Here is a 24110-nt window from a genome sequence, read left to right as displayed (position 1 = left end):
AGGCACTACCACAATGCAAATATTACTACAGTACTAATAAAAAATGGATTTGCGTGAGTGTAACAAAGTAGGATTTGGCTCAGGTCTCCACCAAATCTTTCCCAACTCTGGTGTCCTTTGCCTTCACCAATTAACCTGCTAAAAGGTGGAGGTGGGAGGGTTAAGCTTCCTAAGCTATAACTATCTGATGATGTAAAACATAGGCAGGCAGAGAAATGGTGAGAGAGGACATAAGCATTTGTAATTTATTCATAAACTGCTAAGCCATCATAGGAAACTTTTTAAATAAAATGTGATAGTTGTTTAAATATTTACTAGCTTGTTGACCTATTTTCTCAGTTAATTAGGACTTTTTTTGGATGCATTAACAATGACTTGAATACAGTCAGCTTTAGAAACTACAGTTCACCTATATTGGGTTATATAAAGTTGTAGGTTTTTTTTAAAGGGTGACATAGGACAGAACCTCCATTGGAAATACCAGAAAAAGTGTTCTGCATGTGGGACAAATGAACTTTTTCCCCTAATAGATAATGCATAATCAACCTGCTCATCTAACACAATGAATGTAAGAACATTCACTTCACAATGAATGCTGTTTAATGACAGCTTTTTACTGAGTTGTAAAAATATTTCACAATAAGCGTTTTACACCCAAGATTTGCTTATTCTGCAGTGAAAGGATGCAGACGTTGTCATTAGAATAATTTCCTTGTAATAATAAAGAACGATTCAGCCTATCAAGAAAAGGAGTATTTGTGGCACCTTAGAGACTAACAAATTTATTTGAGCATAAACTTTCATGAGCTACAGCTCGCTTCATTGGATGCATCCGATGAAGTGAGCTGTAGCTCATGAAAGCTTATGCTCAAATAAATTTGTTAGTCTCTAAGGTGCCACAAATACTCCTTTTCTTTTTGCGAATACAGACTAACACGGCTGCTATCCTGAAATCAGCCTATCAAGTTTACCTTTATAAGTTTTTGTGCATTTGGATAGTTCCACAGAGCTAGACCTTTCTCCACCCACTGTGTCTCTAGTTCACTGTGTGTGTGAAGTTGGTTTCAGAAGAATTTGGCCACATGTGGACTGCAACGTTTAACACCACTGATCATAATATTGCAAAAATCAAACTCCTTCTGCATAGAGAAGCAGGATACAAATGTATTGGCAAATGAACTAAATCCATTATGCTCATCACATTTCAAGAATAGGGATAGTAGGGAAACCACATACTGGACCAATTTCTGGGCTGACCCTAGGCATCACTGTTGAAGACAGTCTGCAAAGCGAAATGAAACTGTACAAAGTGCAAGTCAGAGTATAATCAGTCTCATGGTCACTATCAAAGATGAGATGTACAGTTAGTCTTGGGCTGATCCATTGAGTTCTAGGTGACTAGGGAAATGCTGGCTGTTAGCCTTAAACATGTCTCCTCATCAGGTGTAAATGGACAGGAAAGGTTTTCTTTCCATTTACACCTGCAAGGAGGCATGTTTCTCCCCAAAAGCTAGTGTTTACTTCTGTGTGTTTCATTCCTTTAGATCTCTTCAATAATGCCAGCCAGCCGCTGCCTTCTTCAGATCAATTTTCTCAACTGACACGTCATCTCTTTGTATTTTTGAATAGGAACTTGAATTCAAGTGTCAAATATTTTACTGATTTGAGAAGTCTCTCTCACACAGTCAAAATATATGAAGTTTTAAGTGAGAAGTGAGGTTAAGATCACCTTTGTCTGTTTTCTAGAAGAAGAAAATAAGACACCAGAAACTTTTGCCGAGAATAAATAGGAGAGGACACCAAAGTGCAGTGGAATAATTTCTATTTTTGATTATACCTTAAGGCAACAAAGGAAATGTAATGGCTACAATAGCACAGTTAATGAGTAGCTATACAATATTTATTGTGTTAAGTTTAACACTTTAAACAATACGTCTACTTATATTTTCATAGCATCTGTAATTTAGAACATCTAATTTTCATAACATCTGTAACTAAGTTGCATGCATTTGTACTGTGATCAGAACATGCATCTACTTCCATAATTTTTCAGTTTGAGTATATTTACTGAGATGGCTTTATATATAGGAGCTACACTACAACAGCTTCCTGTATTCACGTTAGTCATTCTGATTAATTTTTACAATTTGCCCTACATATGACGCTACCTAATCTATAAAGCACTATGTGGGATTTTCAGGTATTTTTAGATGACTGTCTTTTTTCCATTGCCTGATGGGCTGATCCAGTTGTACTCGGCCTGCACCAGGACAAAGCTGTTTTCCCGTATCTTTCTGAATTGCATCATCTCCCCACCTTCTCTCATTGTGATGACATCGTTGTCTGGTTCACTAAAGGACACTTCTGTTCGCTTGTGACAATACTGGGCATGGATGCAGCGCAGCCCAGCAGCCAGGACCATGCCGAGGGCAGCCGTACAGCCAAGGAGAATGCCAAGTTGGGCTGCTATGAATTGTGTCCCTCTTCTGGGGTGTTCTGCTCCTTTCTCAGGAACAGCAGCATCAGGCATGGGTCGGGTCACCCATGGAAGTGTATTCCCAGCAACCTCCTCTTGGTTCTCCTCCTCCCCTCCGGAAACTGCTTGTTCTGACTGCAGCAAGAAGTTTGCTGAAGCCTTCTGTGTCACTGACCGTCTCTCTGCCATCTGCCTCGAAGCTGATGATAAACTGCTGGAGACATCCAAGTCAGCCTCCCTGTCTCTATGCTGTGACACTGTCCCTGGAACTGCAAGCAGGTAAGTGTACCAAAGCTGGGTGGAAAGTGAAGCTGTAGCATGCAACACAGCTTTTGTCATCTCCTGGTTGGCATTCACAGCAATCTCCTTAAAAGCAAAAATGTGACAAAATATCTGATGAGAGTCTAAACAGCTTGTAGGATTTAACTGGCTCTTTCGGCTCCTTTCACTGGTTCAAATCCACCTAGTTTGGGAATAACCAAGAACAATAGCCAATGGTTGTTTGTTGGTCTTTGTGAAACGAGTTCGTGCATTCAACAGAGTTCCTAATGGACACAACTGACACCCTTGCTTGACATCTCATCAGAGGATGCCATAGATGGAATAGACACTCTAAGCTGATCCCATTACTCAGAGTGGAAGCAAGTTGGTAGGGCAGAGTAGGAAGCTTACCCCATCAAGGTGCCAGTCTCTGAATAAAGGTCTCTAATTTCTGGGGCTGGTACTTGGCACCTTTCACCAGGCCTACAGTCACTTAACATATCGTGCTCAAAAATATAAAATAGACACCTGAGCGCACCGAATGATTACACTTCACTAATGCCAGGATCATGCTGCCACATCAACAGAAAGATGCCCATTAACTTTCCTGGGCTTTGGATCAGGCCTTTGGGGCAGGGAAGTCATAGAAGAATTTAGTTTACCTCCCCCTTCGCTACTATTTAAATAAAAGGAAAAGGCCCCATAGGATTTTAAAGTTCAATAACCCAGCCCTGGCCTAAAATTGCCTGCTTTCCCATGCTGCGCTGTCAGTTGGAAAACTGCCACCTGTAAATAATGCTGAACCATCTCATACAATGTGAATTAGTATTTTGTTAACTCTCTTGTTTCTCAGTTTCTTCTTGTTTCAAAGCACCTTGTTTTAGCAGTCACAAAATGAGACCCCAGGCTAGACTTTAGCCTAGACTTCACTATAGATCTTAATCAAGACTGACTGCAGAGGCAATCTGAGGATTTTAGAGATGCCCCTGAAAGAAATGAATCTGAGACCTACACTGAACTCTTACCTTCACATTGCACAGTTGCTGCCTGATCCAGAACCAGTGGTGTCTATGGGTGACCAGTTTGAGTTTGAATCAGGCCCTTAGTAGCTGGTTTCTATGCAACTTGAGCAGTCCAGCAGGCTCTTTAGCACATCCATCAATTACACCAGAAAAGCTCTTGGCCTCTGATGTCATTAGTGGGTGTTTAAAAAGCTTGCTGGGTAGCCAGTCTGGCAGGAGTCCTGGTGAGCTGTGAGGCCAGGTAGGGGATAGACAGCAATAGCTCAGTTTGTGGGAGAGGTTACCACTGAAGAAGGTAAATGTGACAGTAAAATGTAGACAGCAAACAAGAGAATTTCAGTGATTAAACTGCAGAATCTAGAGTAGCTAACTAGCAGTGTCAATACAGCACAGATACTTGGAACAGCCAGCCTAGTCCCTTCCCCCAAATGGAAAAAGAGCTATCTATCTGGAAAATACTAAGGGATGCAGGGACTTCTTCACTATAGAGGGGTAGCCGTGTTAGTCTGGATCTGTAAAAGTGGCAAAGAGTCCTGTGGCACCTTATACACTAACAGACGTATTGGAGCATAAGCTTTTGTGGGTGAATACCCACTTCGTCGGATGTGAACTTATGCTCACATGTAATAATTTATAAAAATGGTTTCATACTACTTACACATATAGTACACTGGCACATAAACAACTTCTGTCCATTTTTTCTTCTCAGCTGTTGTTGGCTAGTCACAAATCAGTAAACAAACAAACCTCCAGCCACTGGGATATGTGCAGTGCAGATGGTTTAGAAATAATTAAACCTGTGAATACTCTGATGGTTGATCAGTACTTGATCAACTCACTGCATCACCCATGTAAGCTTATGCTCCAATACGTCTGTTAGTCCATAAGGTGCCACAGGACTCTTTGCCGCTTCTTCACTACAATTAACTAACCTGAAAACATGTCTTTTCCTGCAGATTCCTACCTCCATTATTTCACCCTTTGTTTCTCTCCTTCCATTTTGGATTAATTCTGTCCTTTCTTTCCTGATTTGTAAAATTCTCTTCTCCTATGTTCTCGGTGTGTCTCTTCTTTCTTTCTCTCTCCTTTCCCTTCTTTCATTTTTTCTTGCCCATCCCCTTTGCCCAAATGATCCACATTATCTCACCTTTGACTCCACTGCACCTGTTCTCTGGTCCATTTGCTCACTGCTCTCTCCTCTATTTCCCTCTCTTCTCCTTTTTCTCTCCTGGATTCTCCTAAATATTTCTCATTTGTTCTCTCCCTTGATTCTCTGGGTTCCCATGTTTCTCTCTCCTTATGGCATCCTCTTACCTCCCAGACCCGGGACTTTATTGGCCCTTGTTGCTCCTCTTCTCTGTATTCTGCGTAGTGTTCTCCCTCTTACCACATAACCTCTCTATTCCCCTTGTCCCCCACTTGAATCCACTCTCCCTCTCCATCTCATGCCCATCCAGGTCTCCAGTTCATCTCTCCTCCTCAACCTCAGACTCCACCTCCCTACAGTTCTTTATCTCCCTACAGTTCTTCTTTCCCCAGCCTCTCCCAACCGCCTCCTTCCTTCCTAGTTAATCTCCAGTTTGTCCCCTTCCAAGTCATTGCTCCAGCCACCCAGCCCCAGTGGATCTCTCTAGACCTTCCTTTTCCCCGTTCATACCTCTGCAGGTCTCTGTCAGTTCATCCCTTCAGCCCTTACTGCCACGACCTCAGTTCATCCCCACACCCCGCCCCCCATTCATGCAGGACCCCTCAGTTCATCCACCACCCATAACTTTCCTAAACACACACACACACACTTGTTCTCAGTGTATCTTCCCTAAATCCTACCATCTCTGAAACGTGGGAGAGGAGGAAACATGATGCTACTTGTGTGGGATGGGACAAGTGTTGTACCTAAAACCGGTTCTTCTCCCTGCTGCTTGCTTTCTGCCTCCCCCAAAGGCCAGAGATACCAGGGAGACAGCAGGAAGCAGCAGGCACAAAACAAAGCAAAAGCTGCATCAGGCGGCACCACTGGAAACCCTGGCTGCCGAAGGAAGATGCTGCACCTGAAGTTACAAGCTGCAGTTGGAGGCCTCCTGCAGCAGTACATTTCACAAATTGGCTAGGGTGACCTCAGCTGTCTGGTTAAAGCAGGAACAGACCAGATACCCATAAACACAATGGGTTTGAATCCAGTCTCGCCCACAATGCTTTTACATGAGTGTAAATGCTTTGACTTCAATGGAGTTGATCCTGTTTTACACCAAAGTAAGCGATAACAGAATCAGCCCCACTGCCTGGGCCTGTACACCTCATTCAGGCTACAGAGGATTTCAGGATGTTGACTGCTCTCTAAGAGGTACAGCCCAGAACAACAGCTAATACAATCTCATCACTATGTCTGAACATATATTGAAAGGGGAGAGAGGAAATGGCCTGAAATGTTTCTAGCTGTGTACTTTGCTTTAAAACAAGATGTAGGGCATTTAGCTGCCTAAACAAAGCCAAGTTTTCCTTGTACATTCAGAAGCGCTACATTCCCATGCTGGAGTGCCTGTTTAAGCTTACTGTACTTCCTGATAAATTTGTGTGAGCACTTTATATATAATGATTTATTTTTGTTATTTCAGAGTTCAAAGGAATAGCAAATTGCTGTACATGTGCTATATGTTATGTGGTTCAGTGAGCTGGACCAAGCATATGTTTTGAAGTCAGTATTTACAGCGGGGTGAACTAGAACTATTTTAAAGAGTTTTAGGTTTAGCAAATTGTTTAAAGCTAAGCAGGAAAACAAAGCAGTAAACTCCTCCATTTCTGCAAGAAAAGATCACTGAGAGAATTAGTGTGCAATGAAGACACAGGTAGTGCTCAGCGGTAAAACAGATTAACATAGATCCATCTCTGGGCCATGCTTGGATATGGGGCTTTGGGTCAGGCTTGTTTCATTAATTCATTCATATATAGAGAGATAGACAGTGTGATACAGGAGGGCCAGGGAGCAGTGGGAGAGGGGAAATATTAGCCCTAGGCTAATTAAGGCGTGGTTCCCTGTAGACCAGGGAGGGTTGCTACAGGTTAATCGGAGCTCCTGTAGTCAATTAAGGCCCTGTCAAGAACCTAATAAAATCCCCTGCTTCAGGCAGTCAGGTTGTGTGAGGAACGAGGGAGGACTAGAGCTTGGAGGTGTGTTGCTGAGACCTGAAAGACCAGAGATCTGAAGTAAGGGAGACTCCCTCCCCCAACATCTAAGGACCGAGGGTAACCCTACCCAAGGGGGAAGAGGGTAAGAAATCCGCAGGAGTTGAGAGGGGCTGGGGCTCAGGCTCAGAATGTAGAGTAAACCCAGATCCCTCCCCTGCTTCCCTCCTCTACTACCTTCCCGGGCCACTAGCGGGGTCCTCACCACCCCAAGAGCAGGGGCAAGAAGTGGTGTCTTAGCCCTCCACCAAGAAAAGCATGGGGCCTACCATACCAACATCAGCTGTTTTGTCACAATAGTATAGAGAGATAGTGGCATCTCCCCCAAAAGAATACAACTGCTTGATTTCAGAGTAGCAGCCATGTTAGTCTGTGTCCGCAAAAAGAAAAGAAGTACTTGTGGCACCTTAGAGACTAACAAATTTATTTGAGCATAAGCTTTCGTGAGCTACAGCTCACTTCATCAGATGCATTCAATGCATCTGATGAAGTGAGCTGTAGCTCACGAAAGCTTATGCTCAAATAAATTAGTTAGTCTCTAAGGTGCCACAATTGCCTGAGACTCAGAACAGACCATATTAAGTCCTAGACACTGACAGCTTTAATATGTCAGGGCTAGAAACAGAATCACTGGAAAAGGGAGCTTTCCAGCTTCCCCATGGCAACCAATGCAGGATTCTAAACCAAAAACGTTTCAAATTGTGTACTTTAAAATCATGTCATTGCTATGTATTGAAAAGGTTTTTTAGATCATTTTACAGTTGAACTCCTAGTAATCAAGGCACATGGCTCTACTGGTAATGAAAACATTCAAAACTCTAACAGTGTTAAAATAGCTTTAGTAACGTGGCATATTCAGAACACATGTTGCTATTAAGATGCAAAAGGTTTTATTATCATCTGCTGCTAAAACTTCCACCTGCTTCCAATAATTTTCCACTTCAGCAGATGCAGGCCTGGTTTGATGTGAGTAATAGGACATGGGTGAGGCCTCATTTCTTGGGAGATGGGATTAGGGAGGTAAATGGATTAGCAGTCTGGAAACAGAACGTCTGTACTAAGCTAAAATAAGGGGAAATATCCAGGGAATCACTTAAACGGCCAAGATAAAAATGGATCAGATAAGCCTAGAATGTAAAATGAGATTAAGAGTAAGTTGTCCATGGACAATATGTAGGTAGAGCATGCTGTACAGAGATTGGTTCCTACAAAAAGACAACGCCAATCCCAAATCATGTGATGCTCTGCAAGTGTATATAAAGGAATAGGGTTGGATGTGTGGCATACCCTGTACCCAACCACTATGCTTAAGCCTGGTCAACTCAAATGTAATTTGATTCTATGCTGATAAAGGAAGCTGAGTGATGAGACTAGAGCCAAACTTAGTTTTTAGGGAACTGAAGAGGTCTTAGGGGAACCCCAACAATAGAAAACACCTCACACAGTTCTTACCTGTATATCTTCCTTACATGTCAAACACAACTGTGATGTGGAAGCACCTGAGATGCTTGGTGGTCTAAAATATTGGAAAAGGAAGGATAAGTTTAATATATTTGATCTATCTGTACAAATTGCAATGAAAAAACAGCCTGTACTTTATTAAAAATGTTGCCCGCTAGAATAGCCCCATGAAATACACATTTATTGTGATGAGAGGGGCCCATAGAGACAGCAGTCATGCAATCCGACCCAATGCAGTACAGATAAGATAATGCAGAGTGTTCAGTACCAAATTTCTCTTCCTCCCCACGCCAATTATATAGACACTATTGGACCCAATCCTGCCCAAGTCCCATTGAATCCAAACTTTTGCAATCAGCTAGTTTAGTTCTCCTTTTCCTTCTCCAAAGTGATGGAAGGATAGCCCTGCTAGATTTGTAATTTCTTTGATTATTTTTAGAAAAATCTAAATATAAGTTGATTTTTTTTATTACATCTTGAGCCTTGTAAGTCTAAACACTCTTCAGTCTACTCTGTCCATCTAGGCATTTGTACTGTGCTTATCACTGTGGTGTCTGAATAACTTCTCCACAGTTCTATTTAAAGAGAGTCTGATTGTAGTATTCGCTTCAGTTTACATCACACCCAGCCCCAAAAGGGGCTGAGTAATTTTCAAAATCTCAATATGCAAATACCTAATAGGAATGCACAGCTTGCCACATGGGTACCACTTGCCCCATGGAGAAATAGGTGCTAATGTACTCCTCCCATAACTTTTTGAGAAGTAGTTGTATTCATATTCAGTACATTACATTCACTGTTCACACATTACCCATCAGGTGTGCTGGGGCTGGAGGTATAATCTTGTAAAATGAAACTTTGCAAGATGTTCGCCATGTCCAGCCCTTGAAACTTAAGTGATGGCTCCAGGCTTTGATCACTGTAGATGCTGCTTCTGTTGGCTTGCCCTCTTCCATGTCTGCTGCTGACCCTCAAGGCTACTGAATCCACAGAGGTCTCAGAGTGTTGCTTTCCCTTATCAAGTTGCTCTGTGTCTTGTCTGCTTCCAAAAGCAGGCTCCAGTACTTTCGTCACTGCAATTCTAGTCAGTCTGGCAGGCATAAATTTTTCAGACTGAGTAAAGACAGTAATACTGTTGGGTGCTGTAGAACCTTAAGAAACACAGAAAAGTGAACAAGTGTATTTTCTTTGTATTGTTTGTTTCAAACTTTGATTTGTAATGACATTAATATATTATCTTCATTTGTATAATTTATTTTGTAAAAAAATAACTTTGATTTCTACAGCACAAAGCTAAAATAGAAATCTAGGCATCCCATGGAAACTGGAAAATAAATCAATAAAGCCCTCCCTAAATTAAGTTCAGATAAAATAATTAAATTAAAACCAAGGTGCCATGCTGAATACTTTCAGAAACAAGGCTCATTTTTTAAAAGTCTACATCCATGGTTTAACCCATCTTGGAAGGAGGGTATTTTCACTCACCTGAGACTGCTGAAGCAATGATAAAATCATTATCTGCTCTTCCTAGATGTTCATTCACTTTGAAAAAGCCCTGCTCACTCCAAACTGAGAAAAACGACATATGACCTGCCTTTTGTCCAATACACATAGTTGAGGTCATGCAAACAGTCACACTGACAATAAATATAGAACTTTCTCTTATTTAGACAATAACGCCACACTCAAGCATCCAAAATCATGAGACTGGCTTAAAGTTTTGAGGTTTAAAAAAAAGTACATTTTGGGTTCTTTTTCTTTTCATTTGAATCTACAGAGTGCACTCAGGTCATGTTTTCATGCTGTTCTTTGCAACTGTGAAGGCTAGAAACTCTTTTTTGTTTTAAATGAAAGCTGAAATTCTCATGAAATCATGTCTCCAGGAGCTGGGGCTTTAAATAAAACATCAACTGTAGCAAGATTCATGATAAAATCATGGAAGTTGGCAACACTCTTTGCATCCGATGAAGTGAGCTGTAGCTCATGAAAGCTTATGCTCAAATAAATTTGTTAGTCTCTAAGGTGCCACAAATCCTCCTTTTCTTTTTGCGGATACAGACTAACATGGCTTCTACTCTGAAACCACTCTTTAAACTGTATATCGCCACCATCATTCAGACTAAAGCCCGGACCCTGAATGGTGATGAGTGCTGTCACTTCAATCAGCCCCCAGTAACTATGTTAAGTGAACCCCTGAGGTTAACTTATGTCACTTGTGGTAGGTAGATGAAGGAATAGACCATAAAAATATTCTACTGGAACTAAGTTGTCAGTAAAATAACATATACCTTTGCTTGCTGTAACTGTTACTTTTAGATCAGTAGGTTTTTGCAGTGGTGTTGGCATTATAATGCTGGATTTCTTGATACTATCAGCAGGAGTTCTGTTTTGTATTTGGTGGGATACAATAGCAGATTCAATCCTTACCCAGTAAACAAAATATGACTGGACTACCGATAAACTGTCAAAAATAAAATACGTTAGTCAAAATTTAGTCACCCTGTACCATTAATAGAATATAACATTCTGCTAATCAGAAGGCCTTTTTTTAAAAAAAAAACCCTAAAAACAAACAATGCAAAAAATATTAATAGATTAGCCCATCACACTTTTTATATTAAAAACAAAACACACTAAAAACCATAGGGAAAACGTAGTGTAATTATAATTAGGGATGGTGAAAAACTGAAAGGGAAAACTTTTACTAGCTCTGCTTCTGTGGGCAAGGAGGCAAATGGGAGTTTCTGATCCAAAAAGTCTCATCAGTTTTACTTTTATAACAGTATTCTAGCAGGGCTGGTAGCACCACCTACAATTAAGACTGTTAGACATTTTCTATTGTAAGCCCCTCTATTCAGTTGCTTATAACTTTTTGCCATGCTTTAATCACTAAAGCTCATATTTTCCATGCTGCTTTTCTGCCAGAGGAGGACAGACAAGCTTGGGGTGGACAAGAAAGGTCTAAAACTACTAAAAAACGCTCTCCCACAGACCCTGAAATTGAACCTAGGAGCCCTGAGTCTCTTGAGGTGTGGCTACACAGCAATTAAACACCTGTGGCAGCAATAGGTCAGCTGCCTTTTCCTAATTCTGGAGTATTTCACTTTGCAACTTTAGCATTCTTTAAATTACTGTATTTTTGGATGCAATATGTATTAGTGTAACTCATAACTTATACTGCCTAAACTGAGCTATATTATCTTATCTTGGATATCTAGTGTCCTCGCTGTTACTATCTGCTGCAAGACAATAACTTGTTCTGTGAACAATTCTATTTATATGTAACTTTTTAAAGGAGGTAAATAAAAATCAGTGAAATAGTATACAATGCTACTGATTTCCAAAGTATTTAGGCTGTCATTTTTTATCTGCAGAATTGTTTAATAGTAGGAGAAAGCTGACTATGTAAATACAAAGGAGCAGATCCTCAGCTGCTGTAAATTGCCACTTAAGACAATAAATCTATGACAATTTACAACAGCTGAGAAATTATTCCAATATTTGGTGAATTTCAAGCAATATCTAACTCCTGTTCCCTGCCCCTCCCCTATTGAACATGGCAAACAAACTGTAAAGGCATTGGGACTCCTTTCTGTACATATGAACTAGGGTTAGGAACCATATATTCTTACAAGAACTTAATGTCTCCAATGGGCTGGGCAGGTGCCTTCCACACAAATGACAGGTTTCTCTTCAGTGATTTGTCAGAATGGGTTACAGAATCACCATCTTCAAAACAAGTCAGCAATTTGGAACCCGGAGGAATGAAAACAAAAGTGCCAGCAACTTGATCATTAGATACCCTGCGAGCTTGAAGCAAAAAGCCCATGAAATCACGAGTGCTCCTCACTGTCACTGCAAAACAAACCACGGTACAGAAAGAAATTTGTCCACAGCATCCACTTGTATTTCTGAAAATGAATCATTTTCAATGGAATTTTCATTGGAATTGATTAATTTAGGAGGAATCCATATGGAACCAAGCTTGCCATTTTGCCTCTAAATCTCTCTTAAGAACGGCCCTACTGGGTCAGACCAAAGGTCCATCCAGCCCAGTATCCTGTCGGCCAACGGTGGCCAATGCCAGGTGCCCCAGAGGGAGTGAACCTAACAGGTAATGATCAAGTGATCTCTCTCCTGCCATCCATCTCCACCCTCTGACAAACAGAGGCTAGGGACACCATCCTGGCTAAAAGCATTCTGAAAATATCAGAACATTCTTTAATGTTCTTTTTTTCCCCATGAAAGTTTCATGGAAATTTCACCCGAGTCATTTTTTAATTATGAACTAATCATCTGTTGATACTTGGAAAATACAGCTATCTATATACTAGTAATATATACATATACATCATATTGATTGATTTTGAAAAGAACTCTTGTATAAGAACTGTCCTGTTGAACAAAAGAGTGCATGCTCCATCTTTGTTTAAGACCTGGTCTTTTGAATAGGAATGAGTAGGTAGGTAGGTAGGATGGATGACATGTTTACGGGTCAGGTTCCTCTTCATTGACATTTAAAATACGTAGGGCCCGGTCCTACAAAGTTCTCTGTGTGAGAATTTCCCATTATATCTATGGGTCTGATTGACTTCAGTGGGGATTGTCTCAGGCCCAGCATCTGTAATATGGGGAAAATCTGAAGAAGACCCCGTTGAAATGTTCAATTTCATTCTCTGAATTTACGGAAGTGTAACTGATTGCAGAATATAACCCTTTCAGTCTTGATGAACAATGAGGAAAAAAGAATGCATATTTTACATAGTAACCTCCATTTATGGTATGTATCTGTAATTACATTTATTCCTTGTGAGAATAAACTCATTCATGGCATTTCCATGTGTAGATTATCTCTTCTCCTCACTCTCAGATGAATGTCTTAACTGAGATTAGCTATCATGTATTTTTTTATATATATGAAAGTTTCCTCTTAAATAATTACTCCTTATGAATCAATAGTGCAGTCTAGAAAACTTCCCTGCTAGGTATACAGTAATCACAATCCGTGCTGCTGTGATTTGCATTTTTCTGCATGACCCACAACAGGAGAGAACGACTAGCAGCATTGTGACTTTCATGAATGTTCTATGTCAGGTGTGGGCAAACGTTTTTGCCTGAGGGGCACATCGGGGTTTCGAAACTGTATGGTGGGCTGGGGAGGGAAGGTTGTGTCTCCCCAAACAACCTAGCCCCGCCCCTCCCACTTCCTGCCCCCGACTGTCCCCCTCAGAACCTCCAGCCATCCAACCCCCGCTCCTTCTCCCTGAGTGCCCCCTCCTGGGACCCCCTGCCCCTATCCAAACTCCCCCCCCCCCCCAGCTTCCTGTCCCCTGACTGCCCTGACCCCTATCCACACCCTCGCCCCCTGACAGGCCCTCCAGGACTCCCACGCCTATCCATCTACCCCTGTTCCTCGTCCCCTGACTGCCCCCAGGACCCTCTGCTCCTTATACAACCTCCCCACCCCTTTACCATGCCACTCAGACCAGCAGGCCTGGCAACCGTGCTGCCCAGCAGGAGCTCGCTGCCCAGCAGGAGCTCACAGCCCTGCTGCCCAGAGCACTGGTGGCACGCGAGCTGAGGCTGCAGGGGAGGGGGGACAGCATGGGAGGAGCCAAGAGCTCATGGGCCGTAATTTGCCCACGTCTGTTCTATGTTGTAAAGTTAATGAATATTCCTTACCTGGTACCTTATCACCTGGAAAGTAGAAGGACATATTGGTGTGGATAGTGATATAGTTGTTCCGGGGGCTCTGAAGCTGAGCTCTTATATGTTTGGGTGTCATGTCACCACAGGCAGAAAGACTTGCACCATGGGAGAAGGCAGCAGTGTACGAAAGCGAGCACAAGATTGTGCATGCCCATCCAATGATAACTACTTGGACTTTCATTCCATCCTCCACCTTGTTATTCAAAATAACAGGCATTACACTCCAGGTTAAGTTCAAAGTAATAATCTCTAGGAAGATACAATCAGTAAGCATGGCACATGTGTCATCTTTGAATTCACTGAGACATGCAATAATACTTCCCCAAACCTTTCAATTAATTAAAAAAAAAAGTTATCCATGACTCGTGGAGCCCTTCCTAGTAACTCACAAAAAAGGAACATTTCAAGAAGTACTGTGGGAGGTGGGGGATGATCCATAAGAGGATTCTTTTTCTTGTGAAGTTGTCCACAGAGCAAAAAAGCGGAAAACCATCACTGTACCTAGTCTTGTTACCATTAGTGTCAGCAGAAAGGATTCTTCAAATTCTCATTCATCTACACAGAGTATAAAATCCTCAAGTAACAGTGCAGTACACAAGATGGAAACATCTATCTTGCAAGTCTGTAGAGCTCCTCCGTGGAAACTACTTCAGGTCCCTCCCAGTGAAAGATTCCATTTGGCAGCAGATCTTCAGTCCCTGCTCCACCTGCACTCTGATACCTGGAGCCAACACCAAGCTGGACTCTGAATCAGTGGCAGTGGGTGTGGGAAGAGCACATACATACCCTGACTCCACTGTGCACAACAGAACCACAACAATTTTGCTGAGAGCAAACCCTTCAAGGCACTGGAAGTATGGGTTGTACTGACCCCAGAATGTCTATGCTAACTATGTCCATCAACGTTTAATATTTAACTATTTTTCTAAATTTTCCTCTTCTGTTGACATTGTTTGGTGATAGTGAAACATACAAGATGCAAAATTTGAAATCAACATTTGAAGCCCAAGATAAATCCCCATTTATTTTTGGTTAAAGATCAAGATTCATCTTTAAACTCTAATATAAATATGAGGAAGCACTATTCACAAAGTTAACATCTGCTATCTATCCAGGAATGTATAGCTCTCTTTGCCCAGAGTCTACGGTAACTGGCATGCCTAAGACAGACAGAATATACTTATTCCTGTTTCTTATAATCGGTGCTGTCTCCATGTAGCAGTGTGCAGATTTGAAAAGTAATAACAGAGAATGTGTACACAAATATTTATCACACATGTGAATGAATGTGTACATGAAAGCAGGCTAGCCCTATTTTAATGTATATCTTCAAATACCTCCTTTTCAACATGTAAATTATTTTGGCTTCGCTTTATTTGGCTCATGAATCAGTAAGTGGATGTATAAAAGACAGAGGGAGACTGAGACTAAAGAAGTCTCGGTTACATCACCTTTCACATCACCTTGGAAGTTTCCACAGATTCTGAAAAATTGCCACTGAACGTGAAACAGTTTGTTTCCAGCCTCAAGCAGAAAGCAGCTAGGCAGTTTAACCTTCTCTAGAGCTCCATCACTCCAATCATTTAAGTGCCATAAGGAGCTTGTGGCAGCGAGTAGGAGCCCCTCTTAAAATTCCAACCCCCAAACTGAAGAGAAAGCTGGTATGATACCCCTGGCTGGGATTCCACGCTCCCACTCCCTGAGTACGCTTCGATCAGCAGTTCTCAAACTGTGGGTCGGGACCTCAAAGTGGGTTGTGACCCCATTTTAATGGGGGTTTCCAGGGCCAGCGTTAAATTTGCTGGGGCTGAAGCTGAAGCCCAAGAGCTTCAGCCTGGGGTGGCAGGGCTCAGGTTCCACCCTTTTTGCCTTCCGCCCAGGGTCCTGTAGTAATTTTTGTTGTCAGAAGGGAGTCATGATGCAATGAAGTTTGAGAACCCCCTGGCTTAAATCATCTTTGCAAGAGATGGTTTCTCCCTGGGCCTCAAAAAATACTGCTGAACTGCAACCTTTGGAATCACCAGATTCTATTCTCTGCTTTTTAACCCTGGGGTGTTTGTTCCCCATGTATCTCGCCCCTTACAAGCATCTGTCACTATCAGCCAGGGAGGCCTTAGTCCCCAGTACCATTTGAGCTCTGTTCCCTGCCATGGACATTCACTTACCTTGGGATACATTCCTTCAGGCTCACTGTAACTGTTCCCCCTCAGCCTGCCAGAGATGCATCCTTTAAGGCAAGTTCTTCACTTTCTCCTCTAATGGGAAGTGCACCAGCTGTTACTCTAATACCGACAGGAACTCTCTGCCAGTGCCCAAATCAGCTTTAATCGTATTAGTTTTCCTCCTCCTCTCCCACCCACTCACTCATTTTATTAATTCATTTTATCATCAAGTCTCTGGGATGAAAATATAAAACAAAGCAAGGGGGAGCAATATGTAGTATGTTCTGATAGGATCACCCTAGAACTCCGTTACTGATGCTTAGCAGGAGATGGTGGCCCTGTTCTTTTGAACTAGCGTGGTAAGATTGGTAAAACAAAGACATCAGCTTCCTGTAGTCCTAAGGCCCTGGGAGCTGGATTGGGTTTTTTTCCTCTCGCGCATTTACATGGATAGCAAAAAGCAATACTTTGCTAGAGAATAAGCACATGGAAGGCAAAAAGCAATACCTTTGCTAGAAATAAGCAGAACAATTTCATACACATAGAGTGACCACAAGCAGCTGACTTAAATGTACCAGAGCCAAAACGTTGAAAGTTAAGTCTCCCACTCCATCTGTAAGTCTCACTTCATTGTCTTTAGTCGGATATTAGTAAATAATATAGGGGACATCCAATCGCAGCATGAAACCAGATAAGTAGTATATATGCTGGCAGCAGGGTGCTGTATAAAATTTGTGTTCCATGATCTTAGAGTACCACCTTCTTCTCTCCCCCCCCCCCCCACACGCACACAAACCCCCACCAACACAAACTTCATGTAGAGTTAATTGATGACACTATATTGGTCCTTTAAAACAAGTTAATAAAATATTTTTTGGCTAAGATTTCAGGAAATGGGTTTTTTACCCCAGTAGGATGGAGAGGTATTAGATTAGACAGATTAGGTAGACAGCTGTACTATGAATTTTAGGTCTGGAGATCATCAAGTCCTCCTTAAGAGCATTAAGAGATTATCAATTCTTTGCTTAAGAAACACTCATTTGATTCTGAGAATATCAACCAGTCTAATCTCCCTCTTTTATGAAACATTATGCAGAAGGTGATGGCAATACCTGGAGTTCTCAGATTTCCTTGATTTGTCACTCCAGCTTTAAGCCTGTGTTTGGGATAGAGACTACACTGTTTTCATCAGTTGGTGACTTCTTCCTAGCAATAGATTAAGATTAGCAAGCAAATTCTCTACTTTGATACAGCACTTTTGCACCATTAGCTTACAGATATATGAAGAGACTTTGATACCATTTGTATGCTGAAGACCCTGGCAGGGATAGCCAGAATGACTTGGTTGGTCCATTTTTGTCTGTTTGTGAGATTCCCAAAATAATAGTTTTGGATGATTTCTCATCAGTGCCTACAGCTCTCTCATCACAGAGTTCTGTTCTGTCACATCTCTTTATTCAATGGTTATGGGAGGTCATTAAACTACATAACAAGGCACTGTAGACTGAGTTGACTTCTCGATGTGGATGACACTCAGTTGTATATCTCAGTTTCACGAGCTCCAGATAGTATATGTGTATTTGATTTTTCCCAGTGCTTAGAGGCTTGAATGAAAGCTAGTTAGCCGAGACTAAACATGCATTGAAAGGAGGTAATGCTGGTAGGCTGGGGGCACTAACCAGAGGAAATGGGCAAGGTCATATTGGCTCCCTCAGTTGAAGGAGTGTGTTAACCTTTTGTTACTCAGGTTCATACATCGGGGGCATTATTGACTCCTGGGCTGATTCTGGATGTCCAGATAGCTCCAGTAGCCAAAAGTGCATTTTTCCATTTTTCTATGGCTAGGACATTGTGACCTTTTCTCTCACACATACATCTGGTCACTGTTATTCATGTCACTTCCAGCTTAGATTATTATAATGGACTGTTTGAGGCTTAGCCTGAAAATCATTTGGAATTCTCAGCTGAGGCAGACTACAGAACCCCACTTAACAGTGGCACCCAGTGCTCAGAAGTTAGCACTGACTTCCAGTCTGTTCCCAGGTGTTGATTTTGACCAATAAAGCTCTAAAAGCTTTGAACACTGACTACCATAAAGAGCACCTGCTGCCCCACTTGAGGTCAATAGATGTTGTAAGCTAAGAACAGAGAGTCTTAGGAAGGTTAGAGCAGGCAGCAGTAGCTTGTTCAGCTTCTGTTGTTCCAACCTGTAACTGCCTCTATTTTGTACACAAATGAATACATGTATCTAATGCTATGGATGTATTCATTTTAAATAAATCAGTTTTGCAGATCGGAAAAGTGCTATTTTCCCTGTGAACTTTCAGCCCGCTGAGCTCATTTGAGGTTTGAAATAATTTTGTTGCCATTCTAAAGTTAAATCCTCACTGGCATTTTAAACACTCTTGTTTTAATTGTAATGCACTTTAAGATGAGCATAAAATTGTGTATAAAATAATACTACATCACATAAAAATCTGTTAGTAGGATAGAGCACAGATAAGTCACTGTCCCAAGGACAGAACTAATTTCCCCATTTTTTTCTCCCCCCCACCCCCCACCTCCCGCTGTTCCTCAGATGTTCTTGTTAACTGCTGGAAATGGCCTACCTTGCTTGTCACCATGAAAGGTTTTCCTCCTTCCCCCTCCCGCTGCTGGTGATGGCTCATCTTAAGTGATCACTCTCCTTACAGTAAAAAGAAAAGGAGTACTTGTGGCACCTTAGAGACTAACCAATTTATTAGAGCATAAGCTTTCGTGAGCTACAGCTCACTTCATCGGATGCATTTGGTGGAAAAAACAGAGGAGAGATTTATATACACACACACACACAGAGAACATGAAACAATGGGTTTATCATACACACTGTAAGGAGAGTGATCACTTAAGATAAGCCATCACCAGCAGCAGGGGGGGGAAGGAGGAGGAAACCTTTCATGGTGACAAGCAAGGTAGGCTAATTCCAGCAGTTAACAAGAATATCAGAGGAACAGTGGGGGGTGGGGTGGGAGGGAGAAATACCATGGGGAAATACTTTTACTTTGTGTAATGACTCATCCATTCCCAGTCTCTATTCAAGCCTAAGTTAATTGTATCCAGTTTGCAAATTAATTCCAATTCAGCAGTCTCTCATTGGAGTCTGTTTTTGAAGCTTTTTTGTTGAAGTATAGCCACTCTTAGGTCTGTGATTGAGTGACCAGAGAGATTGAAGTGTTCTCCAACTGGTTTTTGAATGTTATAATTCTTGATGTCTGATTTGTGTCCATTCATTCTTTTACGTAGAGACTGTCCAGTTTGGCCAATGTACATGGCAGAGGGGCATTGCTGGCACATGATGGCATATATCACATTGGTAGATGCGCAGGTGAACGAGCCTCTGATAGTGTGGCTGATGTGATTAGGCCCTATGATGGTATCCCCTGAATAGATATGTGGACAGAGTTGGCAACGGGCTTTGTTGCAAGGATAGGTTCCTGGGTTAGTGGTTCTGTTGTGTGGTGTGTGGTTGCTGGTGAGTATTTGCTTCAGATTGGGGGGCTGTCTGTAAGCAAGGACTGGTCTGTCTCCCAAGATCTGTGAGAGTGATGGGTCGTCCTTCAGGATAGGTTGTAGATCCTTGATGATGCGTTGGAGAGGTTTTAGTTGGGGGCTGAAGGTGATGGCTAGTGGCGTTCTGGTGTTTCTTTGTGGGCCTGTCCTGTAGTAGGTGACTGCTGGGTACTCTTCTGGCTCTGTCAATCTGTTTCTTCAGCAGGTGGGTATTGTAGTTGTAGGAATGCATGATAGAGATCTTGTAGGTGTTGTCTCTGTCTGAGGGTTGGAGCAAATGCGGTTATATCGTAGCGCTTGGCTGTAGACAATGGATCGAGTGGTATGATCTGGATGAAAGCTAGAGGCATGTAGGTAGGAATAGCGGTCAGTAGGTTTCCGATATAGGGTGGTGTTTATGTGACCATCGCTTATTAGCACCGTAGTGTCCAGGAAGTGGATCTCTTGTGTGGACTGGTCCAGGCTGAGGTTGATGGTGGGATCGAAATTGTTGAAATCATGGTGGAATTCCTCAAGAGCTTCTTTTCCATGGGTCCAGATGATGAAGATGTCATCAATGTAGCGCAAGTAGAGTAGGGGCATTAGGGGACGAGAGCTGAGGAAGCGTTGTTCTAAGTCAGCCATAAAAATGTTGGCATACTGTGGGGCCATGCGGGTACCCATCGCAGTGCCGCTGATTTGAAGGTATACATTGTCACCAAATGTGAAATAGTTATGGCTGAGGACAAAGTCACAAAGTTCAGCCACCAGGTTAGCCGTGACGTTATCGGGGATACTGTTCCTGACGGCTTGTAGTCCATCTTTGTGTGGAATGTTGGTGTAGAGGGCTTCTACGTCCATAGTGGCTAGGATGGTGTTTTTAGGAAGATCACCAATGGACTGTAGTTTCCTCAGGAAGTCAGTGGTGTCTTGAAGATAGCTGGGAGTGCTGGTAACATCTCCTTACAGTGTGTATGATAAAACCCATTGTTTCATGTTCTCTGTATGTGTATATAAATCTCCCCTCTGTATTTTCCACCAAATCCATCCGATGAAGTGAGCTGTAGCTCACGAAAGCTTATGCTCAAATAAATTTGTTAGTCTCTAAGGTGCCACAAGTACTCCTTTCCTTTTTGCGAATACAGACTAACACGGCTGCTACTCTGAAACTTGTCCAAAGGAAAAGCAGCAGCACTTGATATCCGGTTTCTACTTTGGTTACTCCCATACTAAAATGTATAGGAGGTTTACATAGTTGAATGCATTGAGACTTTCCATATTAATGATATACACATATATATTCCCACATAATATTCAGTGCCGGCTGGTGTATCTAACATGCAGGGCCCCAGGTACTTCGCAATTCTTGCCATAGAATTCTACTCCAGAATCTAAGCATTCATTGCAATAAAAAAAATTTCAGCCTCTGGGGTTGCAAAGAAAACTTTGTTAATGTGAATCAAATTCAAACTGATGCAGTCTGCAGAGAGGATGAAGCAGTTGCTCTTAGACGCAGGAATTCTCACTCCGGTCATCTCGATGGATTAACTCTGAAGTCTAATGCTGACACTTAAAATGTCAATATGTTTCAGAATTACAGAAACATTCCACTAATGCATTTATCCCATACTCACAGCTGTTCACCGCAAAATACTTATTTTTCATGAAATACAGGAACATGGGAATTACCATACTGGATCAGACCAGTGGTCAACTAGTCCAGTATCTGGCCTCTGATAATGGCCTATACCAGCAGCTTCAGAAAAAACTGCATTATGAAACTTCATAACGGATATATATGGAAAAAGCCTGCACACAGAGGAAATTTCTTCCTAATTCCCATCAGTTACTAGCAGACATGCCTTGAAGAATTACTGTTTATATCAATTCAAAAATTTTGTTTTAAATTCTTTCTAAAGTAACTACAGATGTTCTCATTGTCCATATGACCAAGCTTTCCTGAACCTTACCAGTCTCTTGGCTTTAGTGATGTCACGGGCAACGAGTCCTGCAGATTCATTGTACAATATTTCCTGTAATCAGTTTTAATTTTTTTACTTTTCTGTTTCACTGATCGCCCCTTATGTTCTTGCGTTACATGAGAGGATAAATCCGACAGCCCAATTTACATTTTCTGTACCATTATTATTTTGTATATTCCTGTCATATCCCCTTTTGTCTCTAAACTAAACTGTCCCAGTCTTTTTACTCTTATTATAGAAGTAGTTTCATGCCTTTGATCATCTTTATGGCTAACATTAGATCCTTTCTGGGTCAAAGTGAGCAGAACTTCACACAATATTCCAGATGAGCGCATGCCATTGATTCATATCGTAGCAATTTATTTTCCATATTATTTTCTATCCTGTTCCTTCTGCACCCAAATATTTTTGTTCTCTTTTTTCATTGTTCTTACACACAGAGGTTTTCATTGAGCTGTCTGCAATGACTCCTAGGTCTGTTTCATAAGAAACCAGTAGGAAGACCATGCAGAACACAAAGCAGTGGTATCATATGCTACCAGCAAGTCAAATTGTTTAAGAATCAGGCTGCAATTTAAACTACCTTAGTTTCTGGGCTGATTTCAAGCATATTTCTCTGTAAAGTACATCACAGTACTCTACTCTTTGTTGTCAAACGCCTGGTTTACAAGCTACAAGGTCTGCATCCAAATGAAAGATTCACAATCTAATCAAACAGAAATGGAAAAAACCTCATCATGATCGGTACTGCTATATGACCACTCAACAGCAACCTCCAAGTGTGAGCTTGAACAACAGCTGGCAGGCATACACATTCAGTGAAAAGAAGATACAGCCCTCACCATATCTTCTAGTTGCAACTCCCAAGTGAGCAACATTGCCTTTTCTGGATTCCCCTTCAGACAGATAAACCTCATCCATGCCCCAATCTCAACCAGACACTGGATAAGGCACTTGACAGCACTCGCTCTCATTACCGCTGATAATGTGACACACAAAATACCACATTACATTTCTGTCAACAGGGAAATAATTTCCTTTTTGATTCTGTTGTGACTTGCTTTGCAGGACAACCTGTGTCCTATTTATTCTTTTCTTATCAGTGTCTCTGTAAAGAAGCTATTCAGAAACCTCATTTCTGACAAAAATGTCAGCCATAATTCTATAGCAGCTTGATAACTTATATAGAGAAACCACTAATTCACAACTTTAAATTTCAACAAATTTAAGGGGTCAGATTCATCATCAACCAAATAATACTCTTGTCCCAGGCTTTTACGCAGCACATTCCTTCTACTCGCAATCTACACTCAACATGTACTCTTTTAGCTTACACTAGAAATTCCATGTATGTTGCAGAGAGAGACCCTTACTTTCAGTTCAAGGAACATTTTAGAGGTGAACTGAAAAGCATTTTACCTGCCATGGCCAGAAATCAGGAGGTTGTGTTCCACCTTCAAAAGCTGATGTCAACACTACTGTCAGGATTCCTTCCCTACTCTGAACTTTAGGGTAGAGATGTGGGGACCCACATGAAAGACCCCCCCCAAGCTTATTTTTACCAGCTTAGGTTAAAAACTTCCCCAAGATACAAACTTTGCCCTGTCCTTGAATAGTATGCTGCCACCACCAAGCATTTTAAACAAAGAACAGGGAAAGAGATGTCTTCCCCCAAAATATCCCCCGAAGCCCTACACACCCCCTTTCCTGGGGAGGCTTGAGAATAATATCCTAACCAATTTGTTACAAAATCATCAAAGACCCAAACCCTGGATCTTGGAACAATGGAAAAATCAGTCAGGTTCTTAAAAGAAGGATTTTATTTAAAAAAAAAAAAGAGGTAAAAATCATCTCTGTAAAATCAGGATGGAAAATACTTTACAGGGTATTCAGATTCAAAACACAGAGGATCCTCCTCTGGGCAAAACCTTAAAGTTACAGAAAACAGGAATAAACCTCCCTCTTAACACAGGGAAAATTCACATAAAACAAAAGATAAACTAATCTGCCTTGCCTGGCTTACCTATACTGGTTGCAATATTGGAGACTTGGATTAGGATGGGTTGGAGAAGATGGATTACTGTCTGGCCTTTCTCAGTCCCAAGAGAGAACAACCACGTAAACAAAGAGCACAACAAAAGCCTTCCCCCGCCCCCACCCAAGATTTGAAAGTATCTTGTCCCCTTATTGGTCCTTTGGGTCAGGTGCCAGCCAGGTTAGCTGTGCTTTTTAACCCTTTATAGGTAACAGGATGTTGCCTCTGGCCAGGAGGGATTTTATAGCACTGTACACAGAAAGGTGGTTACACTTGCCTTTATATTTATGACAA

The 24110-nt window shown here is 41.7% G+C and overlaps 1 protein-coding gene across 4 annotated transcripts; it reads right to left on the bottom strand.

The window, feature by feature from the left end:
• Window positions 1–1805: 1805 nt before the first annotated feature.
• REELD1 (reeler domain containing 1) lies at window positions 1806–23859 on the bottom strand. Of its 4 annotated transcripts, XM_038400034.2 has the most exons (8): window positions 16779–16993; window positions 16275–16737; window positions 14083–14358; window positions 12033–12255; window positions 10689–10861; window positions 9212–9551; window positions 8392–8455; window positions 1806–2842 (listed from the first exon to the last, which is right to left on the bottom strand). In XM_038400034.2, the coding sequence occupies exons 3-8, from the start codon at window positions 14324–14326 to the stop codon at window positions 2207–2209; spliced, it is 1680 nt and encodes a 559-aa protein (XP_038255962.1). In that variant the 5' UTR covers window positions 14327–14358; window positions 16275–16737; window positions 16779–16993; the 3' UTR covers window positions 1806–2206. The 4 variants fall into 4 exon arrangements, with proteins under 4 accessions (XP_038255962.1, XP_043368998.1, XP_038255963.1 ...); XM_043513063.1 differs by lacking the exons at window positions 16275–16737; window positions 16779–16993 and adding an exon at window positions 23805–23859 and having other exon boundaries at window positions 14083–14302; XM_038400035.1 differs by lacking the exon at window positions 16779–16993 and having other exon boundaries at window positions 14083–14302; window positions 16275–16299.
• Between the last annotated feature and the right edge of the window lie 251 nt (window positions 23860–24110).

The sequence above is a fragment of the Dermochelys coriacea genome, chromosome 4, assembly GCF_009764565.3.
Source record: "Dermochelys coriacea isolate rDerCor1 chromosome 4, rDerCor1.pri.v4, whole genome shotgun sequence".
In the NCBI taxonomy this organism is placed as follows: Eukaryota; Metazoa; Chordata; order Testudines; family Dermochelyidae; genus Dermochelys; species Dermochelys coriacea.
This window is presented reverse-complemented; position numbering and strand designations above follow the sequence as displayed.

Coding starts and splice junctions, on each gene's coding strand:
- REELD1 (XM_038400033.2), bottom strand. CDS start 14,383: ATGCTTACTGATTGTATCTTCCTAGAGATTATTACTTTGAACTTAACC. Junction 10,862..12,032: donor ATTGGAGACATTAAGTTCTT/GTAAGAATATAT, acceptor TATTTTTGACAG/TTTATCGGTAGTCCAGTCAT. Junction 9,552..10,688: donor AACAGTTACAGCAAGCAAAG/GTATATGTTATT, acceptor GTGTTTCTTAAG/GTTCTACAGCACCCAACAGT.